The following is a 22,325-nucleotide window of genomic DNA, read 5'->3' on the forward strand; positions in this document are numbered from 1 at the left end:
CTGGAGTTCCTTAAACAATGATTATTCTTGGAGAGGCCAGGCCTTCTCTCTGGCCTTTGAAATGTATCAGTCATGAAAATAGCCTCTCATTTAATTTCCCCTCAATTTAAAATGCAGATTAGCTGCTTGTGCCCTGCCAGGTTTCTGTGGTCAAGATTGACGTAAGAGATTATTAGGGGATTTTATAGTCGATTTGAATCTAGACCGAAATAAATTTTCATTTGCATTCCCCCATTTCAAAGAATTTTAAAGAAGTCATTGCTACCTCAGATATCCTATTTTCCTGATATAAAGTGCATTCTGGGTATTTTCTCAGTTTGTGTGGAGCCTTTGACAATTGTAAAGCTATTTCAGATGACTTACGCAGTGGCAGGTTCCTTTCATTTAGCATTGAATTGATCTGTTTGTAAAGAGAGAAATTATAATTAGTCATTATTTTGTGCATCGTTAACACTGGATAGTCCTCTAGATTCATTTGAACAATCTCTCTGCTATCTCTCAGAGTGCGTTTCCATCCCTGCGATAAACTGCTTATCTTTAATTAAGTATTACTGCATGATCAGAATTCAGAGTACATGCCCCATGTGACTGTAGGCAAGCTCTGGCAAATACACACTCAGTAGAAGGACCCGCTGTATATTACTGACCTATTTGGAAAGATAAATGATGTGAAATATGCCTCTAACCAGTCCTTGGGCAATCATATCCCGTTTGGTTTAAATATTAGACGGGAATTGCCAGTCATTTCCTAAGTTAGCAGCTGGCCAAACAGAGGAGTATAGATAGATATATTCAGATGTACTTTTATTTTTAACTCCACACTTGCCAGAAGAGCCGGCTCTATTAGATTTACTGCCTATTTTCACCACACTTCAACGCAAAGTGACGTGAGGCCCATGCTGGCTAGAGGTCACAATGCATGCAACCTCAAAGTCTCACCAAAGGAAAAAAACTTGAGTCAGTAGAAAAGCTATTTGGATCGCCGCCTATACCGTCTATTGCACCTATGCTCCAAACCCCATTTTTGAATTTGACTGCTACAATGAATAATTCCCCCTGTGTGTCTGGGGCTGCTGAGCGATGTTGCAGTCCCTTTATTGTGGTATTTAATGAGGCGTTAAATTCAGACCTCACAGTGAGCCATTTCACTGTAGCCCACTTTTTACCTGCTGGCAGTGAGCCCAGAGGGATGGGGACTCTCAGTCATTTTATTTTTAAACTGCAGCAGCCCTCTGACGCACACTTTGGCTGGAACAAAATCACTTAAAAACAATCCAGTCAAAAATGACTCCACCAGAGGTGGACGAACCGTCATTGTTGAACCGTCCTAATCTGATCACTTTAATAATGGAACACTGGTAACTGCAATAATGTTAACTTACTGTTTTACTCATTTCATATGTACAGTGCCTTGCGAAAGTATTCGGCCCCCTTGAACTTTGCGACCTTTTGACACATTTCAGGCTTCAAACATAAAGATATAAAACTGTATTTTTTTGTGAAGAATCAACAACAAGTGGGACACAATCATGAAGTGGAACGACATTTATTGGATATTTCAAACTTTTTTAACAAATCAAAAACTGAAAAATTGGGCGTGCAAAATTATTCAGCCCCTTTACTTTCAGTGCAGCAAACTCTCTCCAGAAGTTCAGTGAGGATCTCTGAATGATCCAATGTTTACCTAATGTCAGTAATGATTTTTAAAAACGTTTACTGTTGAAAAGCGATATTCCAAGTATAAACAGTAAAGTATATACACTAAAGGGTAAAACAAAATTGGGGGGCAACTGCAAACTTCAAGGAGTTAGGGCATTCAAGGAGTTAGGGCATTCAAGGAGTTAGGGCATTCAAGGAGTTAGGGCATTCAAGAAGTTAGGGCATTCAAGGAGTTAGTCTGATGGGAATCTATGTCAACTTCCCTCCCCCTTGCTTGAGGGACAAAGAGGAGCAACAGAGAACAAAAGAGGAGGGCCACCCCCCTCACTTGCGTTATGTAATGACTTGGACCACCTATTGAGATGTTAAGTAAATCAGGTGTTAAATGAGGTGAAGGGAAGACTGAAGTACCACTTAAAGCTCAATAGCAACTCAACAGGCTGCAGTTACCACAACATCGGGGGACAGAAGGGGATAGACAGGAGGGCTACCTCACCAGGGGTGCTTCTGCTTCAGTTTAGAGAATATGAATGCTCTTTGTTCTTTCGATGCCCTGACCTAATCATCCCTGAACATGAAATTAACGTCACCTGTTAGCAGGCTATTGTTACTTGATGATGTTCACTTACGAATTACAATTCCTTTCATGTACACACCTTTTGTTGTATTCCAAGAGTCATAGTAATGTTCCTCTTGCAGGTATTTCTGGATCGAAGGGTGTCTGTCGGTGACAAGGGCGTCTATTTTCACATTCTCCCCCTCCAGGAAATTCAGACTTCTGAACAGTCCTTCCTTCTCCATGTGTATGATGTTACCAACTTCATTGCTCTAGAGGAGAGGGGGTTATGAAACTACTACGAAGCTGTAGATCTATAGCTTTAGAATATAGATAATAAAATGAGTATTTCACATGAACAAGTCAGAGGCCCAGTACTTTTCCAGTTGTAAAGCCCATTGATGTATAGCTTCAATATTTTGCACAGTGACCTGTAGGGGTGATATGGTTCACTGAGTTTACTCTACAAGGGCAAATCATGAAGACCTTGTCATACAATTCTTTCAGAAAGTATTCGATACCACTTTTGTGTCACAGCCTATTTGATACCATTTTGTGTCACATCCTAAATTCAAAAATGTATTAAATATTTTTTTGAACCCATCTACCCATACCACATAATGTACATGTTTTATTGTTGAGATTGACAATTGAAAAGATTGAAAATGAAATACAGAAATATCTCATGTATATATTGTAAGTATTCACACCCCTAAGTCAATGCTTTGTAGAAGCTCCTTTGGCAGCAATTACAGCTGTGAGTATTTCTGGGTAATTCTCTGAGAGCTTTGCACACCTGGATTGTGTAACATTTGCCAATTATTATTTTGAAAATTCGTCAAGCTCTGTCCAATTGATTGTTGATCATTGCTAAACAACCATTTTCAGGTCTTGCCATTGATTTTTAAGTAGATTTAAGTCAAAACTGTAACTCGGCCATTCACTGTCTTCTTGATTAGCAACTCCAGTGTAGATTTGGCCTTGTGTTGTAGGTTATTGTCTTGCTTAAAGGTGAATTAATCTCCCAGGGTCTGGTGGAAAGCAGACTGAACCATGTTGTCCTCTAGGATTTTGCCTGTGCTTAGCTCCATTCCATTTATTTTGTATCTGGAAAAACTCCCTAGTCCTTAACAAATACAAGCATACCTATTACATGACACAGCCACAACTATGCTTGAAAATATGGAGAGTGGTTATGTGTTGTATTGGATTTGCCCCCCACATAACAATTTGTATTCAGGACAAAAGTGAATACTAAAGTATTACTTTAGTGCCTTGTTGCAAACAGGATGCATGTTTTGGAATATTTATATTCTGTACAGGCTTCCTTATTTTCACTCTGTTAGTTAGGTTAGTATTTTGGAGTAACTACAATATTGTACATCCATCCATCCTCAGTTTTCTCCTATCACAGTGAAATCCCTGAGCAGTTTCCTTCCTCTCCGGCAACTGAGTTAGGAAGGACGCCTGTGTCTTTGTAGTGACTGGGTGTATTGATACACCATCCAAAGTGTTATTAATAACTCAAAGGGATATTACATTTCTGCTTTTCTTTTTTGTTTTACCAATCTACCAATATGTGCCGCCCTTGTGCTGCGAGGCATTAGAAAACCTCCCTGGTCTTTGTGGTTGAATATGTGTTTGAAATTCACTGCTCGACTGAGGGACCTTACAGATAATTGTATGTGTGCGGTACAGAGATGAGGTAGTCATGAAAAAATATGTTAAACACTATTATTGCCCACAGAGTGGGTCCATGCAATTTATGTGACTTGTTAAGCACATTTTTACTCCTGAACTTATTTCGGCTTGCCCTAACAAACGGGTTGAATACTTATTCACTCAAGACATTTCAGCTTTTCATTTTTTTATTAATTTGTTAAAAATTCGAAAAACGTAATTCCACTTTGATATTATGGGGTATTGTGTGTAGGCAAGTGACTAAACATCTCAATTTAATCCATTTTAGGTTTAGGCTGTAACACAAGTAAATGTGGAAAAGGTCAAGGGGTGTGAATACTTTATGAATGCACACTTTATAGTAGTGTGGTACATGTGGTGTCTACCTGGTGTGTCAGCTCTCATGTCCCCACCAAGTGTCATAGAAGCTTGCTTTGAAGCCAGCTGAATGAGGGCCCTACATGAAGCCAAAGAATTTTTAGAATTGTTTTGTAGTAGGTGCAGGTCTACTACACATGTGATCAGGCACCATGACACTACAGGTAAATGGGGTTAGTTTGCATAATCTTTTGACAATAGGTCTTGTATTTAGTACATGCCAGACAAACCTTGCAGGTCGTTGTGTGTGTATAGCTAGCTAACTAGCTTGCTCGTCCATTTGTGAGACAATGTCATTTTGCATTGTCACATAAGGATGGTCTGCAATTATGCAGGAATTTTGCAAACACATACCCATTATCTTTTTATTTTTTTATTTAACCTTTATTTAACTAGGCAAGTCAGTTAAGAACAAATTCTTATTTATAATGATGGCCTACCAGAAGGCAAAGGCCTCCTGTGGGGACAGGTGTCTGGGATTAAAAATTAAATAAAAATATAGGACGAAACACACATCACGACAAGAGCGACAACACAACACTACATAAAGAGAGACCTAAGACAACAACATAGCATGGCAGCAACACATGACAACACAGCTTGGTAGCAACACAACATGACAACAACATGGTAGCAACACAACATGGCAGCAGCAAAAAATTATTGGGTATAGTAAGAGTGTCCTTGATTGAGTCTTTGAATGAAGAGATTGAGATTTAACTGTCCAGTTTGAGTGTTTGTTGCACCTTGTTGCACCTGGTTCCAGTCGCTAGTTGCAACAAACTGAAAAGACGAGTGACCCAGGGATGTGTGTGTTTTGGGGACCTTTAACAGAATGTGACTGTTAGAATGGGTGTTGTATGTGGAGGATGAGGGCTGCAGTAGATATCTCAGATAAGGGGGAGTAAGCATCAACCAGTGGGTCTTGCGATGAGTAAACAGAGATGACCAGTTTACAGAGGAGTATAGAGTACAGTGATGTGTCCTATAAGGAGCATTGGTGGCAAATCTGATGGCCGAATGATAAAGAACATCTAGCCGCTCGAGAGCACCCTTACCTGCCGATCTATAAATTATGTTTCCATAATCTAGCATGGGTAGGATCTGAATCAGGGTTAGTTTGGCAGCTGGGGTGAAAGAGGAGCGATTACGATAGAAGAAACCAAGTCTACATTTAACTTTAGCCTGCAGCTTTGATATGTGCTGAGAGAAGGACAGTGTACCGTCTAGTCATACTCCCAAGTGTTCCCAAGCTCTGAACGCTCACCTGTAGGGAGAGGGGCATTCTTCTTACCAAACCACATGACCTTTGTTTTCGAGGTGTTCAGAACAAGGTTAAGGGCAGAGAAAGCTTGTTGGACACCAAGAAAGCTTTGTTGTAGAGTGTTTAACAACAAAATACAGGATGGGGCCAGCTGAGTATAAGACTATCATCTGCATATAAATGGATGAGAGAGCTTCCTATTGCCTGATCTATGTTGTTGATGTAAATTGAGCGTGGGGCCTAGGATCGAGCCTTGGCGTATACCCTTGGTGACAGGCAATGGCTGAGACAGCAGATGTTCTTTATACACTGCACTCTCTGACAGAGGTAGTTAGCAAACCAGGCCAAACACCCCTCAGAGACACCAATACTCCTTAGCCGGCCCACAAGAATGGAATGGTCTACCGTATCAAAAGCTTTGGCCAAGTCAATAAAAATAGCAGCACAACATTGCTTAGAATCAAGGGCATTGGTGACATAGTTGAGGAGCTTTAAGGTTGCAGTGATACATCCATAACCTGAGCAGAAACCAGATTGCATACCAGAGAGATTACTATAGACATCAAGAAAACCAGTCAGTTGGTTATTGAAACGTTTTCCCAACACTTTTGATAAACTTGGCAACATAGAAATAGGCCTTTAACAGTTAGGATCAGCTTGATCTTCCCCCTTTAAATAAAGGACGTACCGACAGGTTAAAAAGGTCAGAGATAGGCTTTACGATTATAGGGGCAGCGACCTTAAAGAAGAAAGGGTCTAAACCATCTGAACCAGATGTTTTTTTGGGGTCAAGTTTAAGGAGCTCCTTTAGCACCTCGGACTCCGTGACCGCCTGCAGGGAGAAACTTTGTAGTGGGGCAGAGGAAAAAGAGGGATGAGCATCTGGCCAAGTTGCATTAGAAGGGGTGGGAGATGAGGAAATGTTGGACTGGCAAGGAGGCATGGCTGAGTCAAATAGGAATCCTGACTTAATGAAGTGGTGATTAAAAAGCTCAGCCATGTGTTTCTTGTCAGTAACAACCACATCAACTTTAAGGGACATGGGCAGCTGTGAGGAGAGGGGTTTATTCTCCAGGTCTTTAACCGTTTTCCAGAACTTCTTGGGGTTAGACCCACAGAGAGAGAACTGCTCCTTAAAGTAACTAACTTTGGCCTTCCGGATAGCCTGAGTGCACTTATTTCTCATTTGCCTGAACGAGAGCCAGTCAGCCTGAGTATGCGTGTGCCGAGCCTTTCGCCAAATGCAATTATTGAGGTGGAGTAACTCTGCAAAGTCACGGTCGAACCAGGGGCTGAACCTGTTTTTTATTCTCATTTTCTTTATGGGGGCGTGTTTGTTAACAATATCGCTGAAAATATCAAAAAAGAAGGTCCAAGCGTCTTCAACAGAGGGGATCAAGCTGATTCTATACCAATTTACAGAGGTCATGTCGTGAAGGAAGGCTTGCTCATTAAAGTTTTTTAGCAAGCGTCTATGACAAATCAGGACCAGTCGTTTCACTGAGCAGCCATTATGAACACAAGCTGTTAAACAGTGATCACTAAGGCCATTACAGAAAATACTATTATTTGTGAGGATAACATTGAGGACAGGAGCCTTTTCTGGGTGTTTGGAGTCGTGCCTTGTGGGATTGGTAATAATCTGAGAACGATTTAGGGAGTCCCATTGCTTTAGAACTTGGATTGTCATGCCTTGTTTACATAATTGGCTTTTATTAGCGGGCAAAGGCAACTACAGCAAGCCCAGGTATAACCAACTGAAAGACTGCATTCAGCTGTAAAACTAGCTGGCAAACTAAATATCCACAAGTTTTTAGATGACCAGGGCAAAACATTTACACCAAGGCAAACATATTACTCCTCACAACAACAAGGGTGAGCTGTCGTAACTTTCTTTCCGTTCTCAGCATCTGTGATGGTTTCACCCCAATGAAAAGTACCATCAGATCCTTCACTAACGTTAGCGTTGAAGGATTCGTCTACGCGTGGACTTTTTTAGGTCCGACAACTTTCCCAGCCATTCCAATCATCTTCGCTGACGTTATGGACTTTTTTGGGAAGATTTTTTTCAATCGCCGGAGGACTTCTTTCACTTTCAGTTTCTGTAATGACAGCTTCCCAGAGAGTAAGATAAGGACACCGAAATATCAATAGGTGACTCATGTGGTGGCAAACAGGTACAACCAGTTCAAAAATCACTGGAGTCAGTCTTTAATGGCTCTCTAGTCCCCTCTATTCAATGTTGTTTGTTAGAGTTACGAATTGCTGAGAATATATATATATATTTTACGTATTTATTGTGATATACACCCTGGATAGGTGCAGTGAAATGTATTGTTTTACAGGGTCAGCTATAGTAGCAATATGGCGCCTCTGGAGCAAATTAGGGTTAAGTGCCTTGCACATCATCAGTTTTCTTCACCTTGTCGGCTCGTTTATTTGAACCAGCGACCTTTCGTTTACTTGCCCAAAGCTCTAACCGCTAGGCTACCTGTGAACCGTGCCAACAGTAAAATGGCATTGTCACATGACTAATTATTTGGTAGGTAGTTTAAGTTGTTTTTACAGACTTGCTGGATACTGTTTCTAAGTTGGAAGTAATTCATGGTTTTTACCAGGTTATTATTTTACCAGGTTATTATTTCCAAACTTAAGGTATGCAAAATGATGGTTTTCCCCTGTGTATTTGAATCCTTACAGCCCCAGACACAATGTTTCTGCATATGTTGTCTTCATTGATCATTTTTATGAGGGGAGATGTCTTGAAGCAGTCCTGCACAGGTGCTGAACTCTTTAGGTTCCCTAACTTGTTGGTTTTGTCTTGAAATACAACCCAGCGTCCTTTTTTTAAGCTGGAGCTGTAGAAAAATGTATGAGAAGTGAGCCTCCATTTGGGTGGGTTGGCCTGTCTGTCTCCAGACTCCTGTCAGTCCTCAAAACAGCCTCAGTGGTGTTGTGGTAGGCAGTGTAGAGTAAGTGGGAGACACAGGTATCACCTCACCAATCACAGTCGAGAGAGAGCGTAGCTGAGACCAGCAGTCCCCTCAATCAGGGGATAACATGACAAATCTCTGCTTTGATGGATGTTGTCTGCGAGACGCTCATGTTCTGCCAACTGGCCTCAGCACTCGTTCCATACCAGCATTCCTCACTCCTCAAGTCTTCATGTGCAGGAAAACCACATTACCATCAGTCCCTCTCCCTACAGGGAAATAATTTGTCCTGCAAATTGTTTGAAACTGTGATTTGTATCAGGTTTTCAACACCCCAATGTTTTTGATATTGTCTGAAGGCCAAGAATCTCCTCCATGCTTCTTGGGGTTGGTGAAGTTAGTGAGCGGGATCTTTACAAGAACAGTAGCCCATCATTACTTTTGGTATAGTAAGTATGGATTTTATTCATGGTCTCGTACACGGACAACCTTGACTGTTTTTGTTTTATGTTTTCACTATTGTTTTTCTTCTATTTCAGTCCAACTGAAGCTTGGCTAGCTGGCCTAAGTGAGTTATGGTATTGTCAATTAGGAATGATGAAACGGAATCTTTCCACCTGGGGTAGAGCAGGAAGGAGAATTGGTGGTTGGTATGCTGTAGGTCTAAATCATCCATATAGTTGATATGTCCCTTAAAAAGAGGTGTGTTAAGCAACCAATGGGGAAACCATGGACCATCTTTTGAGAATAGGTGGGACTATCAGTTCACAGCTGCTGACTAGGTTTACTGTTAAAGGAGTAGTTCACTATTTTACAACTTGATGTTAGATGGTTCCTCCCCTTGAAAGTAGCCTATGGGCCAGAAGAAACTGTGATCAGTTTCCTCCTGGCCCAGTTCAGTTCAGTTTTCTTTAAAGAGCCACTACAAACTACAGCTACGTTTAGCCACCACCAGCTAAGAGTCAATGGAAGTGAGCATGTTATGAATGTGAGCATGTTTATTTTTTATGGCCAAATCACATTTTAATAACATCAAACCAAATATGAAGTTGATTTGAATTGCTTTCAGGTGATTTTGATATTATTTTTTTGAAACACCACTTCCAAAAAGCTGAACTGTAGATTGTAGTTTATTTTGGCCCATCAACTACTTTTAAGGTGAGGAACCATTTAACATCAAGTTGTAAAATAGTGAACTACTCCTTTAAAGCAGAACAGTTTTATCAAGCTAAATATTTTCTTTATCAAAATATGTTTAGTATGTGTTGAGATCGACTAAGGTGACCTTGTACTGCACCCAATATTTTTAAATTGCATTCTTAAACAATTCCAATTGAATTAATCTAATCCTCACTGTATTTCTGTGGAGGTAATTGCCATGTTGGAGATGGTTTGGGTAAGAGCTGCACCTTTTGCCAAAGTCAATGGGCCAACTCGGAGCATGTGGAAGAGCTTAACACATAGCTCCCAGTACTTACTGCATGTGTTCCCGTCTCATTTAAATCAGGGGAAAGAAAGCCACTGAGTTTTATTGATGGAGAAATAAATGTAAAGTTTTTTCATCTGTGTTGAGTGTAACCCTGGGATAAGTCTCTTTTGGCCCATCTGGGCCTTGGGTGGCACAGAATCTGGTTGATTGGTGACCTGTAAAATGTCTCTCACAGACAACTTTGATTATTTGGCAAGTGCACATTTACCTCAGTCTGTCCTCTCTCTCCTTCTGAACTCCAATGAAATCAGGGGTGGCAGGTAGCCGAGTGGTTAGAGCGTTGGACTAGTAACCGAAAGGTTGCAAGATCGAATCCCTGAGCTGACAAGGCAAACATCTGCCATTCTGCCCCTGAACAAGGCAGTTAACCCACTGTTCCTAGGCCATCATAAAGATAAAATAAACTTTAAGAAATATAACTATCAACAAGACACTAGAGGATAAAATACAGGTTGTCCATTCTGAGTGGATATAGACTCTCCAATGTGTGGCTCATGTAAATGTGTTTTTATAAAAATGTTGGTGGAAATGATAAAAAGTAGTCCTTGTGCATAGTTGTATTATTTGTTTAACTTTGCAATCGTTGGTTTTTGTTTGACATACAGTGCATTCGGAAAGTATTCAGACCACTTGACTTTTTCCAATTTGTTAATGTTACCACAGGTGGACTCCAATCAAGTTGTAGAAACATCTCAAGGATGATCAATGGAAACGGGATGCACCTGAGCTCAATTTCGAGTCTCATAGCAAAGGGCCTGAATACTTATGTAAATGAAGTACTTCTGTTTAAAAACAAAAATCTAAATTTGCATTTCTAAAAACCTGTTTTCACTTTGTCATAATGGGCTATTGTGTATAGATGTGGGAAAAATATTTAATCCATTTTAAAATAAGGCTGTGACTTAACAAAATGTGCAAAAAGTCAAGGGGTCTGAATACTTTGAGTCTGTCAGTCAGTGGTAAAAAATAAAATGGGTGGGTCAATTTTGTCACTGGTTGTGTCGAAAAAGTAGTGCTCCCTATACTTTTAATGTGTTTTTCTGCAAAAGGTGAGTAAACTGTTGTGCAAAGAAAAAGTGGGTGAACTGTGTTTACTTGCGTTTACACTCCCACTACACCACTGGTGCCGTTTGAGGGTTGGTGTGGCAATGTTCCCTCTAAAAAAGGGGAGCATTACTGTCACCTTTTAGTCTGTTCTCCAAGCAGGGCTTTGATGTGACCAGGGGGCTGGAATATGTTTCTCCTTTGTTCAAACACATTACATCAGACAGGCATTTGAGCATGGCAAACGCTGCAGATTAGATCGCCATTTGGAAAGAGAGACAGAAGAGAAAGACGACTGAGGACTGTTGTGAAATACTCCCTCTCTCTCTCTCTCTCTCAATTCAATTTTGTTTTGCTCCTACGTAAAACCAACCTTATCCTAGCTAATCCACATAGACACAGTTGTAAGCATACCACATAATGTGTGTATATATAGGCCTACAATTATGTTATATAAAGGGAGGTATGTACTGTATGAGCATAAAAGTGTTTGATTTTCTGCCCCCAAGGGGCCATAAAGGAATGTCAGCTACTGGAATTACAGCCAATCAAACGCCATCACATAGAAACCCATAAACAGTGAATAACAGAACAAAATCAAATCAAAGTTTATTGGTCGCATACACAAACTTGCAGGTGCAGCGAAATCCTTGTGTTTCTAGCTCCAACAGTGCAGCAATAAAAAAAAAACAATTCACACATAATCCATGAAAATAAAAAAGTTATATAGGATGATCAATGACTTGAACACAATATAGACAGTACCAATCAAAAGTTTGGACACACCTACTCATTCAAGGGTTTTTCATTATTTTTACTATTTTCTACATTGTAGAATAATAGTGAAGATGACATCAAAACTATGAATGCTCAAAACTATGAATACTTTATGGTTACTACATGATTCTATAAGCGTTATTTCATCGTTTTGATGTCTTCACTATTATTCTACAATGTAGAAAATAGTAAAAATAAAGAAAAACCCTGGAATGAGTAGGTGTATCCAAACTTTTGACTGGTACTGTACATGTAAAGTGCTTGAAACAGTATGTACACATTATTAAATTAACCAGTGTTCAATGACTCTACGTACATAGGGCTGCCGTCTCTAAGTCGGAGGGTAGAGTACCGGGTGGTAGCCAGCTAAAACAGTGACTGAGGTTCAGGGCAGGGTACTGGGCGGAGGACGGCTAGTGCCGACTGTTTAACAGTCTGATGGCCTGGAGTTAGAAGCAGTTTCTCAGTATCTTGGTCCCAACTTTGATGTACCTGTACTATCTCCATGAATGGCTGGTGGTGGGGGATGAAAGAAGGCACATGAGAAGCTGTGCCAAGTGTCAGTGCTGCTGTGTTCAACCCTTGATGCCCCAACCCCCCCGCCACCACACTCTGCCCCTTAGGATAAAACAAGATGTAATCCGTTCAGATTCCTTGAAGTCTCAGTGTTTGACTGTGTGTGTGAGTGAGAGGGAGGAATGGAGATGAAAGGGAGGAGTCAGCTGTGGAAACAGACTCACGTGAGATGAGATGGCCACATCGGGGTTGACCGTCAAGTTCAAGCCCACAGTCGCGGGTGGCCTGGAAAGACAACTTCATTGTGTGTCTGTCTGTCTCTGTTTGTCTGTTAGTGTGTGTGTGTCTGTTTGTGTGTTGCTAGGACTTGAATTTGGGACAGGAGGGCATCATACAAGTCTGTCACAGGTGTGTTTATTTTATGTTAGATATGAACACAATACTTATTGCAGTAGCTTGAAGAAGGATTCTAGCTAGTTGTTGTTGAGATTAAATGTTAATTAAATACATGGCTTTTTACGGGAACAGTGACTTGACTGCGCCTCTGCTAGTTGATCAGCTATTTATTGGCCAGCACACTGTCTCCTGTAGGCATATGAAGATGGTTCAGACCTCTGATAAGTTAGTACGTTTTGTCTCTTTATCCTCCCCCTTTACTACCTGTTAGAAACGGCTCTCAACACCACCCATGTTGTTGTGCTCTTTTTTCTCCTGACAAAAATAATAGTCTTTTTGTCCTTTGACCTCTGTTTCCATGACCCAGACCAGTCTGAGTGGTTTTAGTGCGGCGGCTGACAATTTGATACGGTTATGCTGTAAAGGACAAACAACTTTACTACTGCCGTCTCTGGCGATATTGCTCAGCACCAGATGACCAGATGTCTCTTCCTCTTGTGTAAACCAGTCACATTTCATTTGAGCTGAGGGACGTTTTACAGAGTGGTTAGGAGTAGAGAGGCTTTGCACGGCTGTGATTGTTTTGTCCTACTTCAATCCTATGTTATCCTCACCCTCGTTGTCTTGCCCGCTCACCCCCCACTCTGCTCTCCATACCCCCTTGTTGTTTTTACACTCTGTGTGTCATGTTTGACTGGGCCTTGTCAGGGGGTCTACAGGGCGGTCTCGTTGTTTTGGACCAGCTCCCACCCCCTCCTCTCGCCCCTCCCTCCCACAGTGTTGAGGACGTGTCTGGGTTTCCTCACCCGTCTCACCAGGAGAGATTAGGTTCATCCTCTGGGCTTCTGGGAAGTGCTTTTGTCTCATGTCCCTCTGAGTGGGAGGATATGAGATGACTGCCGACGTGATTTAAGCCCCCCCATCGTCTTCACCTAGGAGGTGTGGGCCTTGGGAATGATCATGAATGTCAAAGCGTTCATACAGTCATCAAGTACAGCTCTCTGCAGAATATTTATTTCACCCTTTACTTTTGTTTCTGTTGCAGATTTAACCCTATGATTGTATGGTACATGTTTCAGAACTCACTACATAGATGAAATTGTTATTTAAAAAAAAAAATGTTTACCCTGCTTTCTCTCCCCAATTTCGTGGTATCCAATTGGTAGTAGTTACTGTCTTGTCTCATCGCCTCAACTCCTGTACGGACTTGGGAGAGGCGGAGGTCGAGAGTCATGCGTCCTCCGAAACACAACCCAACCAAGCCGCACTGCTTCTTGACACAATGCACATCCAACCCGGAAGCCAGCCGCACCAATGTTTCGGAGGAAACAGCATACACCTAGTAACCTGGTCAGCCACGAGTCGCTCGTGCGCGATGAGACAAGGATATCCCTACCGGCCAAACCCTCCCTAACCCGGACGACGCTGGGCCAATTGTGCGCCGCCCCATGGGCCTCCCGGTCCGGCTGCGACAGAGCCTGGGCTCGAACCCAGAAATGAAATTGTTCTTTACCGTGTTTGACTGTGTTTTTTTTCTCCCTTCCAGAAGCCGACCTGGTAGCCAGCAGTTTGTCCTGAAGCCCAAGTACTACAACACACACACCACACACTCCCAGACTCGCGTCCAACACCAGCCTGACAGACCCATTCCGCTGACGGTGGAACACAACCCCATCCATGGTGGGTAGCTCACCTCCTTTATCCTATCCTCTTACTGTATTAACTCCTCCTACGCTCCATAGGAACACGTTTCTCCCTTTAGGAAGGTTCGCTACTGGACTGACAGTTGGCTTTATTTCAACTCTACCCACAGATATTAACATCATATGAAATTAAAGCCTTTTTGGAGGCTTGGATTTGTATCTGAAACACCCGGTGATTTAATGTTCTTAACTGACTTGCCTAGTTAAATAAAGGTTCAATTTAAAAAATGTGTCAAGGGAAGCTGAAAAACAGTCATCTTAACTCACAGGGAACAACTATGTTGTCCCAAACCTCTGCTGTCAAATCAGCTTGTATTTACTAAGTGATGATTTTGTGAGTCTGAGGCCTTTCCAGCACTTTGCCAGCCATTGATTCTGTGGTGGTAAGCAAAGTCCTCAAACACATTAAAGATGTTGTTTCACAAATGAATTAGATTTATTAACACAAGTGTCATCGGCTCGGTATTAAGATTTCTGAGCTCTCCCAGGCACGGCATTTCTCCCAGGCACGGCATTTCTCCCAGGCACGGCATTTCTCCCAGGCACGGCATTTCTCCCAGGCACGGCATTTCTCCCAGGCACGGCATTTCTACCAGGCACGGCTTTTCTACCAGGCACGGCATTTCTCCCAGGCACGGCATTTCTCCCAGGCACGGCATTTCTCCCAGGCACGGCATTTCTACCAGGCACGGCTTTTCTCCCAGGCACGGCATTTCTACCAGGCACGGCTTTTCTCCCAGGCACGGCATTTCTACCAGGCACGGCTTTTCTCCCAGGCACGGCATTTCTCCCAGGCACGGCTTTGCTGGCACGGGGCAGACGGGGGACGACTGAACCCGGGGTTTGGAAAGTTCTGTGACAGGGTGACAGTCTCTCTCTACTTTCTCTACTCATTGAGTGAACCGCACGACATCAGCTAGTGTCAGCAGATCCAGCTGAGCCAATTACACTGGTGTGTTTGTTATTTCATGGCTGGTGATTGATCGGGTCGACCATTAATCACTGCCAAAACGGACACGGTAGCAGCCCTTTAGTTAGGTCAGCCTGTCATTATTTCTGCATGGGGTTTGGGCTGCGCCCATTTCTCACATTACGGGAGCCAATGCGATTCCAGCACTGTGCAGTGGCCTGCTCTCCCCCTGTGGAATAGGTTCCTGCTGTACTCCGTGTCAACAGTCATATAACAACACACACAGCCTAATTGGGTCACTGGTGTTATCCCAATCACTGTGTGGAAGGTGCATTCAAGTTTATATGCTTTTTATTGTCCCCCACAATGAAAATGGAAGGGAGGACTATGGATATCTCAGACAGCAATGGCACGATTTTTGATGAAATGTGGGTGAATAATGTGTCTTGCCATAGAGAACCGCCATTTACAAAATTGGCCCAAGGGGGGCGCTCTAGTAATCACTTGAAAATTCCAAACTTTGAACAAGCACATCTCCTGTCCCATTTGAGCTTGAATTGTTGTCACTAATTGGGCCAAGGGCGCGGCGCTGCAGGTTGGTTGAAGCCAGATTGGTGATGGTAATTGGAGATGCAGCTTATGGCGAGGAAGAGAACATGAAATGGTATGTTAGTCCTTCGATGGGTTGTCGACATGAACATCTGTTACATTGTCAGCTGCCCCTAGTTAAATAAGTCACTGAATGTTAAATATATGATCTTACTCAATGGATAAAAAGCAGCAATTGTTCCTTATGGGTATACACAGTACACAGACACATCTACTGTAATGCTGTACGGGTGTAGGGAATGCAGAGCTTGAAGTTGGGCAGCAATTGGATCGTTCAAATTGCAGCCACAGCGGTAATGGCACAAAGAGTTAAACATTGCCTGCTGCTCGGCGCTGTCTAAAATGAATTATTAGCCTCATTTTCAGAGGGCAATTTCAGATAAAGGCAGGGAGTGGGAGAGAAAATGAAATGACAGAGCGAGACGATAGACTGTCACACAACGGAGAACTCCCTCAATTGCTGAAACAACAAGTGCCACAGATGTGAGAGGCCATCTGAGCTGTTGAATACCTGTTATCTGCTCCTCTTAATGCTACTGAATGGCCTCGCGGCCCTCACCATGGAGGATGCATTATCTTCCATTTAACACTTTACAATGGGGCCGAACAGTTAAATCATTTTGAAAGTGAGACCCATGAATAGTGCATGGCATGATGATTACCCTTCTCATGGTATGTATTTAAAGTAACTGTCCAGTGAAAATCTCACTTTTAAAAGTAAATATTCTGTTAACTCGTACCCAAATAATGTTGTTGACTCATCCTATTCTCGTACCCTTCAAAACCCGCACCATAAAATTGTATATATCATTTTTTTTAAATTTTATAAAATGCTTACTGTTTCCTCAAAGAAAATGATGCCATCTCCCTGAGGAGGATGAGTTGGCCAATCAGCGGTCTCGAGGAGGATGAACTGGCCTGGCCAATCAGTGGTCTATTTTTAATTTTACCCCTTTTTCTCCCCAATTTCGTGGTATCCAATTGTTTTTTAGTAGCTACTATCTTGTCTCATCGCTACAACTCCCGTACAGGCTCGGGAGAGACGAAGGTTGAAAGTCATGCGTCCTCCGATACACAACCCAACCAAGCCGCACTGCTTCTTAACACAGCGCGCATCCAACCCGGAAGCCAGCCGCACCAATGTGTCGGAGGAAACACCGTGCACCTGGCAACCTTGGTTAGCGCACACTCCGCCCGGCCCGCCACAGGAGTCGCTGGTGTGCGATGAGACAAGGACATCCCTACCGTCCAAGCCCTCCCTAACCCGGATGACGCTAGGCCAATTGTGCGTCGCCCCACGGACAGAGTCTCTGGTGGCACAGCTGGCGCTGCAGTACAGCGCCCTTAACCACTGCGCCACCTGGGATTGCATGAATTTTTTTTAATGACCGGTAAAGGCCCACACAATGTTGTTGTTTGCGTACGCCCACACCATTCCAACACAAAAATATGCTTTTTAGCATACTTCATTAAAAAATTTTGGAAGGAAAACTTATTCACTTATATTGTAAGTAATTATAGTTTATATTTCATGTAAACACTGGGCAGTTACTTTAATGTCATGCATCTGATATGCTGTACACCTGAAGTTATGCTCTACTGTGTTGGCAGAAGATATAAATATTTTAACCTCCTGTTAAACTTCCCAGTGGGCGTCTGCTTAGGTAAATAAGGTTAGATGAACTTGCTGACCTGAAAGTGAATGGCTCCATGTCTGTCTGAGCAGACAGTCTCTGTGCTATTAATGGAGAAGTCTGTAGACACAACAGACTCTGTGGGTCTCTGTGAGTCTGTCTGCGTTTTCCTCCCACTCCCCTCTGGGGCCCTGTGGCTGCAGTCCTCAGGCAGCCCCAGCCTGGCCACACAGCTACAAATAACCCCAGTCCACGTTGATTTAACTCCAGTGTGGGACCACCAGCGATATGGCCAGACATCAGAGAGATAGAGATGGAGAGGAGGGAGGGAAGACCGAAAGAGAGAAGGAACGATAGGGAAGATGCATTCCTTTTTATGACCTCTACTGTATCTGTACAAGGGCACAATAGAACCCCATCCACTTCTGTCTTCTGCCCATTAAAATAAAGAGTCAAGGCACAAAAAGCGTTTTCTCCATATTGCGAAACACTTACCCGTAGATACCCATGTCACAGTGAATGGCCTCTCAGGCCTTCGGCTCCAAATTAGTAGGGACGTCACTGTTGGTTTTAGCCCAGTATGCGGTGGTGTCGGTGTGCTGCCTTCCTGCTTGAGTAGCAGACAGGGGAGAATGTTTGTGCTCCTAAATCGCCCACAGCCTTCCTGTCAGCCCTGTCCCACGCGACAGACAGCCTGTCAGCAGCTATGGTGCCGTGTCTGGGAAAGCCTTTCTTCCCGTCTGTCCCTCAGCCCTACCACACAGACAGACAGACTAGGTTCCCGCTCTGTGCTGTATACCATCGCACTGGAAGGCTACACTTGGCCTCAGAGACTGCTGTTCCCCCCCATACTGGGACACATTGGACTCCTAGAGGTTCACCAGGGGGGCTCAAAAGAAGACTCTCTTTTCCCTTGGGGACTCGCTCTCTCCATACCCCCCTCCCCATCCCTCCATTCTAGCCCCCCTGTATGTTCCCCGCTAAATGATGTCTGTGTTCTCTCTAAGGCGCCCCTCCAGCTTCTCTCTCCATATGCTCCACAGAGCTGGGGACGTCTGCCGTGCCGTGCGAAGGATCCGCTTGCACACATTTGGAGGCAGAGTAGGGATGGAGGGAGGGCTGCTGGGGGTTTGAAGGCAGACATGTTTCATCACTGCTGTGGCCAGGGACTCTGTGCTTCGAGCCATGTGAGAGTGGTTAAGGCTTGTGTCGAACATAGTGCAGGGGAAGAGCTGTCAGACAGCAGGCACGGAGCCCTCTATAGATCTCTATGTGCTGGGGAATGTGATGTGTTTCCAAGGCCTCTCCTGTCCATACATCTCCATACCCCCTGACAGTGGTGATACCCAGGCCTTCACTGAATGAAAGTGCTTGTGGTGGTAGCATAAGCACCCAGAATCCCCAGAGCGTAAAGAGCCACAAACTACTGGGAGGTAATGGCCGAATGAAGCCCAGCCCCCAGGGAGAAGCCAGAACGCTTGAGATGAGATGAGGTGATGGATTGAAACCGCCATAATACGGCGAATGCCAGAGTGCAGAGAGACTGAACTGAGTGAGAGGTGATGTCTGGAAAGTGACACGCCACTGGCTGAACTCTGGGTCGTCTGGCGCGATGGATGGTGCAGTGTAGCAGAAAGCCCTGGTGTGACATGGGGGATTATACTGCAGGTAAAGAATGCAGGACCTTTCGGCAGGCAGCAGCAGTTTGATGGAGAGGTTGATGGTTTGTGTGTGGATCCCTACCAGGAGCCAGAGGCTGAGCCTGATATGTCTACAGGGTCTTATAGGAGCAGAGCCCCCCCCCCCCCCCGTCAGCTCTCCCATGCCAGACTCTGTCAGAGCAATACTCATTCCTACATGGAAATGACTGACAAAATAGACTTTCTAAACTCTTTTAAATACTATGTCTACTATGTATATGGTACAATTGGCTCACATTTAAAACCAGCTGTCTATTAGTCTTTGGCTTTTGACTACATCACATTAATTCCACTTTTATATCAACCTATTTTCTTCACCTTATAGCAAATATTAAGGCAGCCCAAAGCCTCTAATTCAGTGGTTTTGCCTGCTCTCTGGCCTTGGCAATGCTCCCTGCATCTCTGCTCTGTCTGGTGTGAACAGCTGACAGCCGCAGACGAAACGTTGAGCTCAGGAGTCTGGGGTTTGGGGGTAGTTTGGAACGGCGGGGGGGTTGCCAAGAAGCAAAGAGGAGACGTAGAGAGAGACGTTGGTGCAGGGAAAAGTAAGAAGTGAAAGGGAGAAAACAGGAAGGGAAGCTGTGGAACTTTCTATAGAGGCTTGTGTCACTGGATGCAGAAAAGTAGAAAGGGTCAAGTTGGAGGATAGTCTGGGAAGGGATGTGCTGGACCCTGGACAGATGTTTGTGGTCAATACTCTTCTCTCTGTCTCACTAGTCTCTCTCTCTTTCTCTGTGCCTGTCTGTCTCTGTGCCTGTCTGTCTCTGTGCCTGTCTGTGCCTGTCTGTCTCTGTGCCTGTCTGTCTCTGTGCCTGTCTGTCTCTGTGCCTGTCTGTCTCTGTCTGTCTCTGTGCCTGTCTGTCTCTGTGCCTGTCTGTGCCTGTCTGTCTCTGTGCCTGTCTGTGTCTGTATGTCTCTGTGCTTGTCTGTGCCTGTCTGTCTCTGTGCCTGTCTGTCTCTGTGCCTGTCTGTCTCTGTGCCTGTCTGTCTCTGTCTGTCTCTGTGCCTGTCTGTCTCTGTGCTTGTCTGTGCCTGTCTGTCTCTGTGCCTGTCTGTCTCTGTGCCTGTCTGTCTCTGTGCCTGTCTGTCTCTGTCTGTCTCTGTGCCTGTCTGTCTCTGTGCCTGTGCCTGTCTCTGTGCCTGTCTGCCTCTGTGCCTGTCTGTCTCTGTGTCTGTATGTCTCTGTGCCTCTCTGTGCCTGTCTGTCTCTGTGCCTGTCTGTGCCTGTCTGTCTCTGTGCCTGTCTGTGCCTGTCTGTCTCTGTGCCTGTCTGTCTCTGTGCCTGTCTGTCTCTGTGCCTGTCTGCCTCTGTGCCTGTCTGTCTCTGTGTCTGTATGTCTCTGTGCCTCTCTGTGCCTGTCTGTCTCTGTGCCTGTCTGTGCCTGTCTGTCTCTGTGCCTGTCTGTGCCTGTCTGTCTCTGTGCCTGTCTGTCTCTGTGCCTGTCTGTCTCTGTGCCTGTCTGTCTGTTTCATATGAGGGCTGGGTTTGGTGTTGAGGGAGGGGAGAGGATAGGGGGAGGATAGGCGAATGGGCGGGCGGACATGCGGTTAGACTTGTATTCTCTCAGTAACGTGGGCAGGCGTGACTGCATCCTAAAGTGAGAGAGAGATGATCTCAGGAGGACACACAGCAAAGCATTTTGGGAGGGCTTTCTTTCAAATAGAGGTGCCAAAGTCCTTGAAAATGTGCTAGGTGGGAGACAGGAGGGAAAGGGAGGGAGAAAGTGAGAGAGAGAGGGGGATAAGCAGAGAAGCCAGGGCCGACGAGGCTGCCATGCCCACTCTATCCGTCTTGGAATAAAGCATGGCATCTGCCAATACCCACCTCTCAGGGAACTTGACTTTTGATGAAGAATTGGATCCCAGAGTTTTGTTGGCTGAACTCTGTCCCGTTTTTTCTCTTCCCCCTCATCATGTTTCAGAGACGGCACCGGATTTAGGAGCAGTTGGAGTGAGAGAGGGAATGAAAGAGAAAGAGAGAGGGGAAAAGAGAGACAACAGTCATTTCAGTTATTGTTTTGACTGAAACTATTTGTTGGTGATCGTTCGTGACAGGCAGACAAGGTGATACTAACTAACCGATGGATACGAGACTGACGAGACTCTCCCTTCTCTCCCTCTTCTTTCTGCTGGTGTGCTGTGCATCCCGGCTGGCAGTGGGGAACCACACAGGCCGGATCAAGGTGGTCTTCACTCCCACCATCTGCAAGGTGACCTGCACGGGGGGCCGGTGCCAGAACAACTGTGAGCTGGGCAACACCACCACCATCGTCAGTGAGAACGGCCATGCCGCAGACACCCTCACCGCCCCCAACTTCAGAGTGGGTGAGTGATCTCCGGTTCACCTTATCACCCCTCACCGTCTGTTTCCGTCCTGTGCTCATCCGATGTGGTTTCTGCCTTGTGTCTGGTGCATGATGGGATAGAATGCTTAGAATGGATAGAATGAATTTCGAGTGGTTATTATGCTGTGTGTGTTTTAGGGCAATACAATGAGATCTGTCATGTACGTTCTATGTCTCACACTGTCTGCGTTCTGGATGAGGTGTGAAGCGATTTGGATGGTTCATGTTGACATTACTGCGTTTTCCTGCATAACAGTATAGTATCTGACACACATCGTATATAATATATCCAAATGACCGTTCAATACAGGAGCACAAAAGGTGGGGGTTGCACAGACCCTGGAAACGTCTAACGCGTTAACCTGCCTCAGTCCTTATAAGGAGCTCACCGCTGTCTGCCGTATCCTGTTCTTGACACAGACATGTGGGAAGACCCAAAGAAGATGAATTCCTGTCTGACTCAGCAGCAGACACAGATACGAGAGGTCTCGCTCTGGTTCTGTGACGCACGGTCAATGTGGCCATCCCTATATAGAGTCAGCATTCATGATGCATATTGTACAGTTTGCCGTTGTTGATTGGGCCGTAGTAAAAAACAAACAAATTCTAGCTCTTCACTATGTGTCGTGTTACTCATTTTGTGGTTGAAGATACTTATTTTAATCATCGCTAAATACCTATGTTTTGTGAAGTTAATGCACATTTTGCAGTATAGGTGTAGCGAATGTAGCA

General features: G+C 44.2%; 1 protein-coding gene across 6 annotated transcripts in view; it reads left to right on the plus strand.

The window, feature by feature from the left end:
- Positions 1 to 22,325, plus strand: part of LOC135510979 (latent-transforming growth factor beta-binding protein 1-like) — a 140,665-nt gene that overhangs the window by 14,708 nt on the left and 103,632 nt on the right. For all 6 annotated transcript variants that reach the window (XM_064932367.1, XM_064932363.1, XM_064932365.1 and 3 more), the window contains exons 4-5: positions 14,239 to 14,372; positions 21,406 to 21,573. In XM_064932367.1, the coding sequence (XP_064788439.1) occupies positions 14,239 to 14,372; positions 21,406 to 21,573 (302 nt within the window). The remainder of the gene's footprint in view (positions 1 to 14,238; positions 14,373 to 21,405; positions 21,574 to 22,325) is intronic.

Source organism: Oncorhynchus masou, chromosome 23 (assembly GCF_036934945.1).
Source record: "Oncorhynchus masou masou isolate Uvic2021 chromosome 23, UVic_Omas_1.1, whole genome shotgun sequence".
NCBI classification, from domain to species: Eukaryota; Metazoa; Chordata; class Actinopteri; order Salmoniformes; family Salmonidae; genus Oncorhynchus; species Oncorhynchus masou.